General features: G+C 37.8%; 1 protein-coding gene across 1 annotated transcript in view; it reads right to left on the minus strand.

Moving 5' to 3' along the window:
• The window catches only part of LOC125686805 (guanine nucleotide-binding protein G(q) subunit alpha), a 112,431-nt gene that overhangs the window by 54,252 nt on the left and 42,487 nt on the right, over nucleotides 1-15,692 (minus strand). The window contains exon 2 of the mRNA XM_048931250.1: nucleotides 11,391-11,575. Within this exon, the coding sequence (XP_048787207.1) occupies nucleotides 11,391-11,575 (185 nt within the window). The remainder of the gene's footprint in view (nucleotides 1-11,390; nucleotides 11,576-15,692) is intronic.

Here is a 15,692-nt window from a genome sequence, read left to right on the forward strand (position 1 = left end):
GCAGGTACCTCTGCTTGCTTGCGTAGTGGCAGTGGGTCTCTGTGTCACAAATACATTAGTTCAGTATTGACTTCCACGGCCATATATGTTCTGAAGAAAGCTAATGCCAGTATGATTAACACTTTGATACAATGATTTTACAAAGAGAAGAAATGGTTTTCTCTTATACAGAGAAAAAAAGAGAAAAAATAGCCTTATTCAAATTCATTCACTCGATTTTAGATAGGTTTGTTTTTTTTTTTATATTGACAAATAACATTAATATTAATTTAACTGCAGCGGAATCCAGTTCAAGATGCCTGTGTAGGTATGCAGCTCAATTTCACTTATTGGCAGCTATGTTACTGAAACTAAATTCAGTAAGCAAATAAAATGAATTAATGCACTGCTATAGAACATTTAGATGAAATGATCCAAATTTAACAAGCATATTTCTGATATTCACTTCTGATAGGATTTATATTCTTGTAGCCACACAAGTGAAAGAGACAGGGATCAAAGCCAGGATCCCTACAGACAGCTGACATACAGAGGCAGGGGAAGATTTTACAGTTCATAATCATCCAGGGTGGCATGCACTAGGCATAATATTATCACTTTCCATTCATGACTCTGCACTATAATTCACATATGGGGTTATTCTGAAACAGCTTATTGTGAGAGTTCTGCTGCAAGTGGAGCAAGAGATGCAGTGGATTGGGCTCCACAACGGACCCACAGTACAGAATGCTGGAAAGAAGAGAGAAATAACTCCACCTTTTCTACTTACTGGTCTTCAGCACCGGCATCTGCTTAGCATGATGTTGCATAAAGAACATGAAATAACAGACACACACAAAACAGCAAACAAGCTTGCATCAAAACAGAAAAAAAAGAACTTTTTAAAGGGTCTGAGCCTCTCCCTTATTCTGTTATTAGCTGTGAAGAGCAAAAAAAGCTATGAAGTGCAGAGGAAAACGCTTCTCTGAGTTACTGATTTTATTTATAAACTGTAACTATGCTGGAACCCATAAGATATCATAACAGTCAAGATTTACCCTCGTTTCTCTCATTACATTCAGCTGCTCACGCATGATGAGGAGATGGGAGATGAATGGATATTTCTGTATTTTGGGTGCAATAGGTTTCTGCTTACGCACATTTTTAACCAGCTTTCAGAGTGTCAATGAACTCCAGTCTCTAAGACAAAATTACTCCACAGTAAAAGCATGCATTTTTGCTCATCATAAAGGGATAGTTACTGCCCTTTCCTTACAATTATTTAAAAAACAAGATATTTTGTACTTTGGTCAACACCATCAACTGCAGATCTGGTAATATGGCATTGTTCGCTTCCACAGCCATTTGGAATATTTATTTTCAGAAAGCCTTCTATTAACACCTCCAGAACTCTGCAGCTGCGATAACCCTGACTCCACAAAGTCAGGATGTTTGGAAATGCCACCAAATCAGGAAGTCTGTATTCAAATGTCATCTCAGCTTCACAAAACTGGATAAAATGAACTTACGCCAAATAATGACCCCACTTGATTACCTCCACAATTTGCACTGCTGAAGAAAATTAAGACTATCCTGAGAAACATCTCAAGTTTATGAAAGACCGAAAGTTTAAAGGAAATATGGCAACCAGGTAAAAGAAGCATTGCAGTTCTTACATATTATCCTTCTCTTACACTCTTCAGCAAAATACAGTTGCTCAATATCTGATAAGTAGAATACCAAAGGTGAAAAAAATAAAAATAAAAAAGCCTTGACATGATGAAAGTGGTCTATCAAATTGCAAAAAAATATATATTGAGGGGGAAAAAAAGCTTATTTGGTACCTTGCCGAGAAATAACTATATCATGTTCAAAGAATAATGATTTAATGACACTAACTGAACACTGAAGTTACTAAGCAAATCTATATTCAGGAATTAACCATTATAAGTAGGTTCTTGTCAATTCAGCCTATATCTCAACTGTATTTCTCCCATCATAACAACGTATGTGGTTCTAACAAGCCCTCTCCAAGACATATTTATTTACATTTCTTCTCATTGTGACAGTTCCATATGAGAAATCTAATTGTCATTTCTTTCCCAAGATAAAAGAAATTATACAATCTCGTTCTCATGTAGTTTCAACCACTAAAGCAGCACAGAAAAACAATCTGCATTAAAATATGCATTGAATAGACACAATTTGACTGCATTTTATGTTGACAAAGATTTTGTAGACAGTGTCTGTTCTGATGCACACAGAGGTTTATATCATCGAGCTGGGATGCATTCATAAAAGGTTCTTCTCTACTACATACTATGGTTAGTAGATGACAAATTAAAAAAATGCAATGAGACCTACTGAGATACATCCTCATGTGTATTAAAAAGTAATTATTTGAATAAGACTAACTTAAAAGATGAAAAATTAAAAATATTGTTGCATTTTTCTCATTTGCCAGAAGGGTAAAAACACCACCCACACTGCTGATTCATATGGTCTCATCAGACAGTAGTACACAGGAAGCTCTACAGGAAGACCACAAAAGATGACAGGCATCGAAAAGGGACAGATAGTCAGAAGCATGTAAGTAAGTATGCACTGGAATCAGGAAACAACAGAGAAAGACAGCTTTTGAGCTACAGCTTCTCTGATTAAAATTAGAACCCCAAAACATAAATTTACAACATATTTTCCAAAATAGTGAAAAAATTATTAAATTTTTCACAGGAGAGAGTTGCTGTATAAAATATTTTGCGATGCAGTGAGTGACTACCCTGCCACAGCAAGGGCAGCCAGTGCAAGTCATTGTTTATCATACAAGAATGACATGAGCTACAAGGCTGCACTGCCATGCCCCTCTCTGATTAGGACAATTTTATTTATAAGTATTGTCCTGCTGAAGAACTTCTTGCTTGAAATGAGGCTGTTCAGAATGAACCTTATAACAAAGTTGCAGAGTTTTTCCTGGTCAGTGGCACTACTATTGATTAAATCCAAAAAATCCCAAGTCTCAGTTAGGAAAAATGCCAACAGATGCTTAGATTCCTTTCCAAGAGCTGACTTGGGTCACAAGCAGCAAAAGAACTATAAGCAAACAGGTACCATTACACAGATTCTGAAAGAACAGCGTTCTGTGAACTAATGGGCCTACACATATAGACCTGCTCCCTCTGAATCACAGACAGCCCCAAGAAACTCCTTGTCAGTAACTGAGAAACTACCTGCACAGTCAGTGTTCTCCTCCAGGGAAATCCCCTCACTGCTGTCACTGTGTAGTCTCCTTTGCAACCTCTGAGAAGATCTGTCCATTCACAATTTCCTCAGCCTTCTCCTAAATATCCCAAACATCCCCTTTGACCAGGCTTAAGTCGGGTAAGCAACTACAATTTTCTTTATAACATCCACTTTATAATTGTGCATGTCACAGTATACACATGTGCTGGTCAAACACTCTACATGTCTTTTAGTGATGTTTCAGTCTAACACTGACAGCACCACTGTTAGCATCAAAGCATCACTTAACTTCTTTTATTCAGAGGAATCTTTTTTCCATAGGATTATACAGTAACAAGCAGTTGAAAAAACTCCTGCTTTTTCACAAAAGAGAATAAATATTGAAGTTATTTTCTCACTCAGATCGTTAGCAAATATCTAAATTAAAAAACCCACGAAATATTTTTTTAAAGTCACCACGCCTCCTACTATTCTATGCTCTTCTTTTTATTTGCAGGTGACTGACGGAAAGAAAATGTATAATATCTAGTATGTTTTTGCACTGTTTCAAGTGGCTTTAGTTTCAATCCTTTATTTTTATGTCTCTAATTGTTAAAAGGTCAAGGCAGTATTGAAAAGCTCCAGAATGACTAAGAAAGTAAAAGAAAGGAAAGGAGGAAATAACTAAAGGAAATCCAGAAAGTTTAATTTTATGGGAATTAAGTAATTAAAGCTTCAGAGCAAACCACTTCATCTTTAATAGAGTGGAAATAAATTTTGAGTGAAAGCAGCTTTAACATGTTCAAGAAAAGGAAGAAAAGGCAACAGGCAACACTCCAAGAACTTAGAATTGCACAATATACTTCCTATTTGATTGGAACATGCGCTCTAAGGAATAAACATAGCTTTCAGACATTGGTATAATGAATTATTTTGGCATGAGTTTTATTCTCAAATGGTATTTCAATATATGCTGCTATGGTTCAAGTCACAGGAATGCAATTTTTCATTTTAATTCACACATTCAATAAAGCACTAAAATAAAAAAAACAACTCTCCCATACAAACTATTTTTTTTCTGTACCTGAGAAAGTGGACTGCTAGCTGGTACTACCCTTGCATTGATACTCAGTTTAGAAGCAATACTGCAGTATGAGAACACTCCTAAAAATTCTTACATAAGGCACAAATACTGCTTCTGCTCAAATTGCCAGAATTGTCTGAGAGATTACTCAGTTTATACTGCAGGTATAAATGCTACTGATTACCTCTTCAGTACTCAGCAGATTTCTGCCTTAAATGATCCTTGAAAGAGCCCTGAGTAACTGGTGGTACCATGTTTCTCCAATTTCAAGTACCTAGAACAAGCAGTAAAAAATAAACTATTGGGCTACTTCAAAAATAGTCATAATTGAAAAAACAAGCAGTAATAGTAAGGTGAACATAAAAATCTAATTTTTACCTCATTCTAAAGCAATTCTCAAATACAGTGACACAGTATGTCCTTAAAAATGGTACAGTTTGAAGAACAAGTCTGCATTCAGATTTTCCAAGGTCAAGCTGATACTTTTCTTCTACAACATATCTAGTATAATCTCAACAGATACAGATTAGATGAGAAAAACTTGACTAAACGTTAAATGCCAACCCAGTGTTTTTTATCATTTTTGGGAAATTGAAAAATAAATAAATAAATAAATATACATATATATACAGCCAAGAAGTAGAACTACTAACCCCAAATGCCACAATAGGATTTATGAGGCTTACACAAGCATTATGTCAACACTTTTTACTCTGCAGTGCATCATCCCTACTGCTCCTCCACCCAGCATATGGCTGTAGGGAGTCCAGAAAGGAAGCCAAAACCTTTTTCATGCTAAAGTGACAAACTTTTTTTCATCCAGCCTGTAAAACTGGCAACATTCAGTTTAGGGTTAATAGCGGGACAAAGTCTGGAAACCAGATGCAAAGAATGTCTTCATTTATCAAGCACACTCATTTATGTGCTCGTATGGCCAGCAATAGAGCATAAGCTCTCAAACTAGCAGCTACAGCTAGATAAAAAAAAATAGAAGAGGGCATCTTCAAACAGACTACTCAGGACAGAACCTACAATTTGAAAAGTATAAAATAATGCTTCAAATCAGCAAAATATATACATACAATTATTACTGTATCTTGAAAATGGTTTAGAAAGGTTAATTAAACAACAAACCAAATGCTAACTCTGCCCATAAGTCACACCAATTAAAAGGAAACATCCTGAAACAACCTTAATTAGCATAAAAACCCTCTGTGAAAACAGTTTTTTCCATAGTATCGCTTGTTCCAGCCAGGGCACACACTCCATCGCTCCCCTGCATGATAGAGACTAAAGAAACTGAAAGCCACATAAAAGCTGAACAAGGATTAAAAGCTGTTCACAAAAGTGGCTTGCTCACACAAAATGATTTTCCTACTTATCCAAAATCTTAAGTCCACCATACTGTTAAGCAACCTACAGTCATGATCTGTACACATTTTTACAGAAGCTGAAATTATTAAACAGTAGCTCTGAGTTTTGTTTCTGAAAAGAAAACTGAAAAAAAAATCAAAATAAAAGAAGATACAGATAACGCCATACTTCGGTTTTCTTTTGGCAGCCTCGTTTTCCAGAAGAAAAAAAAAATCAACGGACTCCTGCCTCATGACTCACATTTATGTAATCACCTGCAATGAATACAAAGTCTAGGAGCCAAACAGTGTGGGACCGTGTGTTGAGAACAGGTAGACACGCAACTGAGGTAACAAAGTGTGCAGACTTCATACCTATTTCAATCAGGGAGAAAAAAGTGCAGATGAACTTCCAGAAAAAGGAATACAAACACAAAATCTCAAAATTCAAAACAAATGAAATTTTTATAAAAGTGTTTTCTTAAATCTCTTGTTAACACTAGCTCAACCCTCAGCCAAAGCTGAATTTTACTATAAGATAAAACTTTCTTTATCTTGGACATCATCATTTGTAATACATAAAAAATTGAAAGACTGCCAAAATCTACAAAAAAAAAAAAAAAAAAAAAGGAGGGGGGGAGGCATTTTTCTGAAGATTCCTCAGTTCATTGTTGTAAATCCTATTTCAAGCAACCTTGAAATGAACAATGAAGGCAATAAATTTCAAGGATTTTTATTATTTCTACATAATATAAACAGAAAACAACTGAATGAGTCACAGTTCTCCAGAAAAGTTGATTAGAGGAAGGATACATTTTCAAAAACTTAGAGAGGAATCTGTAAGCATTACTAACGCTTGTTCTCCACAGTAGCAGAAAGAGCAAAAAGGTGAACCTGGAAGGATAAGACATGGACATCACACACCACACCACGCTTTTGTGAAAAGAAGAGAAGATCCAGGGAACTACAGGCCAGTCAGTGTCGCCTCTGTGCCTGGCAAGCTCATAGAGCAGATTCTCCTGAAGGCCATACTAAGGCACATGGAAAACAAAGATGAGGTGACTGATTGAAATCAACATGGTTTCACCAAGGGCAAGTCATGACTAACTAACTTGGTGGCCTTTCATGATGAAGTTACAGTGTCAGGACTTCTGCAAAGAACAGTGTACTGCACAACATCTTGGTCACCAAATTGGAGAAAAATGGAATTGATGGATGGACCATTCACTGGACAAGAAATTGGTTGAATGGTCACACCCAGAGATGTAGTCAACTGCTCAATGTCCAAGTGGAGATCAGTGATGACGGTTGTTCCTCAGAGATTGGTGCTGGGACCCGTTTTATTTAACATCTCTGTAGGTGATGTGGACAGTGGGATCAAGTATGCCCTCAGCAAGAGGACAGATTTGGACTAGATAATAGGAAGAAATTCTTTACTGTGGGCGTTGTGAGACACTGGAACAGACTGCACAGAGAGAATGTAAATGCCCCCACCCTGGAGATGTTCAAGGCCAGGCTGCATAGGGCTCTAAGCAAGCTGGTCTAGTGGGAGGTGTCCCTGTCTATAGCAACGGGGGTTGGAACTAGACAATCTTAGAAGTCTTCTCCAAATCAAACCATTCTACGATTCTATGATTCTTTTTTTTCTGGTAACCTCCTTGAAGGCCTCTGCTTTAGGTTGGAGATGTAAAATAACAGTTTGTGCCAATAGTACATTCCTGGTGTCTCCTCCTGCCTGAAGAACCACCTCGTTACTTGTGTTCCAATACAATAAGCACTTCATTTCAATATAGCAAAAACATAATTTCTGCTTTTCTTAAACAATACCAAACCACTGGCCAAAGGCCAGAAATCACAAAAAGCACGTGCCTCATCTGAGGGCCAATATACCTCAAACTTCTCATTCTGCTTAGGATTGAATCTTTCACATTATTCATATATCAGGCAGAGCACATGAGGGAGGCCACTTTCTGTAACCTATTTTTTGATAAAATATCATTTTCACTGAAGAGGTCTAGTGCATTTAACATCCCCATGTGTTTAAGCAATATTAGAATGTATGAAATCTGACTCCAAATCTATTCTTGTCCCCACTTTTGTATGTTTGCTCCAGTAGATCTGTCTGTCCCAGAAGAAACACGTTAGCAAGATAAACATGGCTTGAAGATGATGTCCGTGATGATGTCACTTGAAACACATTTCCTATACCTGCATATTTTCACTGTAAAGCATTCTCCAAATCCAAAAGCCATAAATACTGAAACAACTCCAGCAGCAGACTCACTTGTAGGAAACATAACAGCAATTGTCCAGATCTATAATAAAAATTACTGTTATACTTTCAGTCTGTTGAACAACCTTTTTTGTAGTCTGTTTTGTTACTGTTCCTCATACCACTTATGTTGTTATGACTATTTAAGAAGTTTCACGGGAACTTATGGACATGGGATTCAAGCCAGATTTCCTGCCTGTTAATCACTACCGAGTGACATTTTCCCGAAAAAGTCTGCTGAACAAAAAAGCAACTAATCTTTTGGTAGTTACATTGAAAGGTGTAGCAGTGGTATTAAGTTTTCAATACAGTAACAGTTTGTGCTGGTCTTTTGTTTGGTTGGTTGTTGTTTTTGGTTTTTTTTTTGCTGCAGTATTTATTTTGTGCAACTTCCGTAACAACAGCAAAGAAAAAATTGAAAGCCATCCACATACACCCTCCCACCTTTAGGAATATTAGACATGTTTTGTTGTATTGCTTATTTTATGCTAGAAATGAAGAAATTGAGACTATGCTATCTGAAACAAAGTCTTCTGAGACACTGTTAAGAAATCTGAGAATTTAAAAGATTAAAATTGCTAATTTTCTTACTTCATTATTTGAGACATATGATAGAAGCATAGATATATGCTTCAGATTACTGTCAAAACAGATTATTAAAAAAATCAGTGTACATTTTAATGTCAAGAAATGTGTACTTAAATGTTTGTAACTGCACATGACTTAATACGGTACACTCAGTTCTGCAAAGACAGGCAATTTTGAAATTTGCTTATGAATACTTTCACTAAAAACTAATGCTTTTTTATTTTTCGTAAACTACTCTGAAATTGAAGAGGCAGAAGATAACTTCACAATTTGTAGTTAAAATAAGAAACAACAGAAACACACTAACATTTACCTAAACAGAAAACAATCTATAAGACACCATTTCCTAACAAACTCCTAACAGGAGAGATCACCATCACCTATGATCTTTAAATTCCGTAGATCCCATATATTGCAAACTAACATCTGTTCTGTGACAGGACACTTCACTTCTAATACCATTAGTTACATTTTACAACTGCCTTCATCTTTTCTGGTAACAAATCATTCAAAGAGTCCAGATTACTACAGTGAGGGACAACGCATTTCAGTCTCTCTAGCTGTATCTGAGATGATAAAGCCAACAGCACTTTCTAAGAATTAAACTGCTAGACTTAAAACTTGTTTCTTTCTACACTAAATTAAAATAATCCCAAGTGCTTACTTAGCTGTCCTTTTTTTAGTATTAAGATAGATTTAAAGACTTCAAAATTCCACAAGCAGACATTCAAAACAACTCAACTTCAGCAATTCTTAGTTAGAGGAAATAGAATTCTTACACTAAGAGGAGAGCATTTCTACTGTAGCCCCAATCTACAGTAGCTTCCCAGAATGTGAGGAATTGGATATAAGAGGCACTTTACCTTCATTTCTTTAGGAACAGCTGCATCAGTATCAACAAGCTGTAGTTTCCTATACTAAACAAGAACTAAAGTGCTAAAAATATGCTGTTACTCAAGCTTTGAGATATTCTCTCCAGAGATAGGATTTCCTGATATGATATTCAAATTAATAGGAAGTACTCTTCCTGTGTTTTCTAGACTGCTAGACTAATGAGTTTGTTTTCAGTGGACTTTAAAAAAAAAGGAAAAAAAAAAAAGAAAAAAGGAACAGATTACCTAACTGATTGGTGGTCACTACTTTATAGTAACACAGTGTACAAAGTATATGCTCATCATCTTCTCTAGCCTAGCATCACATAGTAGCAAGTTTCATTTCTCTTGTATTTCCAGAAGGAATTTTTAAAGAAACTCCTCAAGACCATGTCATTTGGTGACTTTTACTTTACATCTAGACCTATTCAAAACTGATAGAAATGCTTGTGAAGGAGCTAAGCACAAAGATGGATTTTCACTTAAGGGGAAGTCATTTATATGCAGAAAGTGAACAATTTTAATTAGACGGATTTGGACATGTGTAGAACACGTACAGCTACGGAAATACTCACTCCAACCATACAGAACACTCTATATAAACTGAACACTCTAAATTGGAACATTAAGTATAGAACACGTACTCTGAAGTCTTTTGTTTTTCCTTATTTTCTACTAACCTATGATTAGGACTACCAGACACACAGCAAAGTGACAACCAATATCAATTTTTTAAAGAAAAAAAATACCTGTGTTCACAATGAACAAACTTTTCAAGTCAGAATACTAGGAAAGTAGGCATACTGCATACAGCAAAAGCATGCACTCAAGTTATAATTCACACTAAAATGCAGTTTTCTTTTTAATGCTAGTTGCTCATTTGATTTTGGTTTCTGAAAGATGAGGGAAAGCCAGACAGCTGCAGCACACAGTCAAACTAGGAAGTTCAACAGTCTGTTTCACTATTTTGGACAATTTTCTACAATGTGCTCAAAACACTAACTCCTATTAAAGACAGTTAACAACATGGATTTTGGCAGACTGGATTCTTCTAGTTTTCCACTGCATAACTCCACACCTCTTCAACATTCTGGGGTTAATTCAAACATTCTGTCACCAATAAAAAGGATAACCAGACACAACTGGCAGATGCAAATGGAGAAACTAAGCTTTTTTTTTTTTTTACCTGATAACTGTCCTATTTCTAAACTTGCTGCCTTGATACGTATAGAGCAGTTAAATTATAATAATTAAACTTCATATACATAAACAAAAGATTTTTGTATTAACACAAATATATTTATATTTCATCATGTATAACCTGTTCAACAGCAGCTGGATATGAAGCAGTGTAATCCATGTATTCAAGTAAATATTAAACATTTAACTCTCCTTCATGGAATGCTTTAGATATTTTACGTATCTTTCTTTTAAAATGCAAATATTAAATTAAAAAAAAAAAAAAAAGATTAAAAAGAAGTCAGGCTAGTCAAAGATAAACCTTACATTTCAAATGCAGTTTGTCCTTTTAAATTTCAATAGTATCATCAGTATCAGAAGAATCTGTTTCAAGATCTCGTGTAAAATTTTTTTTGAAAATATGCCCAAAGCCAGTTATATCCATTTATTTTTCCACGTGTCATATTAATGGCAGTTAATTAGTCATATTAGTCATATTAATTAGGCAGTGCTGGTGCGGACCAGAGAAATTAACTGTGCTCTGGCCACAGCATGCACTGGAAGGAAAAGAAGTGATAAACTCTAAAGAAACACCACTGAAACTCTTCCTGTAGTGAACCCCCCAAAACATCTTTTTAAGAGTGGCTCTCATGGAGCCAGCAGCAACTCTGTGTTGTCAGAACAGCACACAGAATGGACAACTAAAGATAAGACTGAAGGATGACCCCTTTTTCATAACTTTGAGTATAATTTGTATGTGACACACAGTTTTTGAAGACTTTCACTATATTCACAGAAATAAAAAGAGGAAAAACTTGAGCTATGGAAATAAACAAAAATCTCACCTTATTATGTTCATACTTGTATGGAATTTTGAGAGTATCCATGGCTCTGATCATGGCCTGCATTGCTGTAAATATATTCTGGTACACCAGTTTCGTAAAGCCTCTTTTGTCTTCATCAGAATAACCTGATCCATGAATGATTCTCATCTGCTTGATAAACGTGCTTTTGCCACTCTCTCCTGTACCTGTAAGAGAAGTAAGAAGGATATACTTTAGTTACAGGACTCTAACATGACTTTTCAGCACAAAGCTGACACCTTATTCAGCACAGGGTGAACAGGGTGAAGCGCTGCTTCTACTGTATCTACAAAGACCAGCTGAGAGACTGAATATGAGCCAGCAGTGCGCTCTGGCAGCTCAAAAGGCAAATGAGATCCTGGGCTCCATCAGGAGAGGGGTGGCCAGCAGGGACAGGGAGGTGATTGTCCCTCTCTACACGGCTCTTGTGAGGCCCCATCTGGAGTACTGTGTCCAGGTGTGGAGCCCTCAGTACAAGAAAGACATTGAGATTTTGGAAAGGGTCCAGAGGAGGGCAACTAAGATGATCAGGGGGCTGGAGCACCTCCCCTATGAGGACAGGCTGAGGGAGTTGGGCTTGTTCAGCCTGGAGAAGAGAAGGCTGCGGGGTGACCTCATTGCAGCCTATCAATACCTGAAGGGAACCTACACCCAGGAGGGGAGTAAACTCTTCAAAAGGGCTGACAACAGCAGGACTAGGGGAAATGGTTTTAAGTTGAAGGAGGGAAGATTTAGGTTAGATGTTAGGGGGAAGTTCTTCACAAGGAGAGTGGTTAGGCCCTGGAACGGGCTGCCCAGGGAGGTTGTGGATGCCCCGTCCTTGGACGTGTTTAAGGCCAGGTTGGACGGGGTCCTGGGCAACCTGATCTGAATGTGTATGTTTGGTGGCCCTGCTAGGCAGGGGGGTTGGAACTACATGATCCTTGGGGTCCCTTCCAACCCGGGTGATTCTGTGATTCTGTGATTCTGTGAATACCAAACAGCAGTATCAGAAACGAGGAAACTATACTAAAACTTAAATTTGGAAGATATGATAAAATAGGGTGACTTACCAACTAAACTGGTAACTAAAACAAAACTTCATATAAATATACTGATCTATTATTTAAAAACATACGAGTTTCAGCTTTTCAAGAAATAGTTTAAAAAATAACTAACTTCAGATAATTACTATGAGATTTGTTATCACAAAAATTCAGAAAGTTACAAAAAAAATTATCGTGTTTCGCCAACTTGCAGGGCACTACGATAAACAGCAGTGTAAAAGCAACAGATAAGTTAATTTTAAAATAACAATAATGTACTACAGTAAGCACTGTCCTGCAAATTTCAAACTCAGAAATATATGAAATCGACCTTAATTAAAATTTGGCTCATATTCATACAGAGAAATTCATAAAATTCTCAGATTTCTTTCTGTTTCTTTCTGGTTTTTTTTTTTGTTTTTTTTTTTTTAATTTCAGACAAAGCACAAGTGAACATTCCTTAGTATTTGTCTATTTGAAGTTAAGATCTCTTTGTTGGAAGTTTCATGCAGGATATCGCACTCTTTTTTTCCCCTTTCAATGAGCTCATCCTCCGTGATTAGAAGAGCTTATCTAAATTATGTTTGCTTAAAAGGAGGAGTTGAAATTTAAAATTAACAGTTGCACAGCCATATGAACCTTACATTCACTGAGATAGCCAGCCCAGATACTCAGAAATCCAACACATTCACCAGGCTGCATTGCTTTTCAGCCTTCCAGCTTGGGTTTCATTTTAATCATTTCTCTAAAGGTTTCGTGTCTCATACTACAATATTCACATCCCATGACAAAGGCAATCTGATACATTACATGATATTTTAAGTGTCTTACCAGAGAACTGTGTTTCACGGCAGTGTAACGCACAACTAAACATGATGCTGCACTGGCAACCCTTAAGTATGCATGCACACTGCATGACTTCAAAGCTCTAAACACATGCATTACTGTGAAACCTTCAGCACCACTACTCTTAACCACAAAACAAACCTCCACCCCAAGTGTTCCTTATATACACATTCCCAAGCTGCAAGCAGAGTGCTATATCCTGACCTATTTTACACCCACCGCGGAGACAAGTGACTGTCACTGTAAAGAAAAAGCACACGCTCCGAAATTGAAAAGTGAGATCAAACCTGCTAATACACACAGCCTTTACTAGCACTCAGATAACACTGTGGTCAATACAGTTTAGGACAACTGGGACAGTCCTTGGGAGACAGTCTTGAAGGGCAAGGAGTCCAGCAGGGTTAGATATTGCTCAAGAGGAAATTTTAAAGGCATGGAAACAGGCCATCCCCATATGCAGTAAGAAAATCAGTTGGGAAGAATGGCCTGGCTGAGGGGGGAGCTTTTGCTCAGACTCCGAGAAAAAATAAAAAGAGAGCTTATAACACTGGAATGTATAATGATGTTGCTAGGATAAGCAGAGAGAAAATTAGAAAGGTAAAAGCCCAGCAAGAAGTTCATATCATCACCAGACTTTGTGTAACTTTATCTTATAAAATACATCAAAACTGTTTTTACAAACACATACAGAGTAAGAGAAGGACCAAGGATAATCTCCATTCTTCATTGGATGTGGTAGGGAACCTTACCTCTGAAGGTGAGATGGACATACTCAATGCCTTTTTTACATCTGTCTTTAATAGTCACATAAGTTTTCTTAAGGATACTCTACCCCCCGAGCTGGAAGACCAGCATGGGAAGCAGAATAAACCCTCCATAATTCAGAAGGAAACAGCAACCTGTTGTTTTTTTCTGGACTGCCACAAGTCCATGAGGCTGGATGGAATCCACCCAAAGGTATTGAGCAAGCTGGTGGGGGTGATTGTTAAGCTATTTTCCACCATTTATCAGCAGTCCTGGTGAACTGGGGAAGTTCCAGACAACTGAAGATTTGCTAATGTGACAATCATTTACAAGAAGGGTTGGAAGGAAGATCTGGAGATCTGTCAGCCTGACTTCGGTATTGAGCAAAGTTATGGAGCAGATCATCCAGAGGAAGATCACATGGCACGTATAGGATAACGGGATGAAGCCTAACAAGCATGGGCTCATGAAGGGAACTAGTGCTTGACCAACCTCATCTCCTTCTATGACCAGATGATCCACCTGAGGATGAGGGAAAGGCTGGGGATGTAGTTTACCTAGACTTCAGCAAAGCCTCTGACACTCTCTACTCCAGTATTCTCCTGGAGGAGCTGGCAGTCCATTCCTTGGAAAAGTACACATTTTGCGGTACATTCTGCTTTACAGTGAAAAAACTGTCTGCATGGCCAGGCAGTGAGTGGTGGTGAATGGAATTAAATGCAGTTCGTGATCAGTCATGAGTGGTGTTCCCCAGGGATCATTACTGTCCTCTTCAATACTTCACTGATGACCTGGATGAGGGCATTGAGTGCACCCTCAGTAAGTTTGCAGATGACACCAAGTCGGTAGAAACTGTTGATCTGCCTGAGGGATCTGACAGGCTGGATAGCTGGGCTGAGGCCAGTGGGATGAAGTTCAACAAGACCAAGTGCTGAGTACTGTACTTTGGCCACAAACCCAAGCAATACTACAAGCCTAGGGCAGAGCAGCTGAAAAGCTGCAGTAAGGAAAAAGATCTGGGGATATTAGTCAACTGCCAGCTGAATGTGAGTCACCAAAAGGGCAATGGTATTCTGGCTTGTGTAAGAAATAGTGCAGTTAGCAGGACTAAGGACGTGACTGACTGTCCCTCTGTATCATCACTTGCACTGGTGAGGCCGCACCTCAAGTTCTGTGTTCAGTTTTTGGCCCCTCACTACAAGAAGACACTGAGGGCCCAGAGTACATCCAAAGAAGGGCAAAAAAGCCAGTGAGGATCTGGAGAACAAATCTTATGAGAAGCAGCTGAGGAAACTTGGATTGTGTAGTATGAAGGAGGCTCAGGAGAGACCTGATCGCTCTCTACAAATACCTGAAAGGAAGCTGTGGTGAGGTGGGGGGGAACGGGTGGTTCAGTCTCTTCTCTGAAGTAACTAGAGATAGGATGTGAGGGAATAGCCTCAAGTTGCATGAAGGGAGGTTCAGACTGGGTATTAGGAAAAATTTCAGAAAGAGTGGTGAGGTGAACCAGACTGCACAGGGAGGTGATTAAATCACCTTGGAGGTGATTTAATCCTTGGAGGTGTCTAAAAAAAATTTGTAGATGTGGCACACAGGCACATGGTTTAGCAGGCATAGTAGCAAAGTCAGACCTCATGATCTCAGAGGTCTTATCCAACCTTAGTAATTC

The sequence above is a fragment of the Lagopus muta genome, chromosome Z (assembly GCF_023343835.1).
Source record: "Lagopus muta isolate bLagMut1 chromosome Z, bLagMut1 primary, whole genome shotgun sequence".
Taxonomy (NCBI): Eukaryota; Metazoa; Chordata; class Aves; order Galliformes; family Phasianidae; genus Lagopus; species Lagopus muta.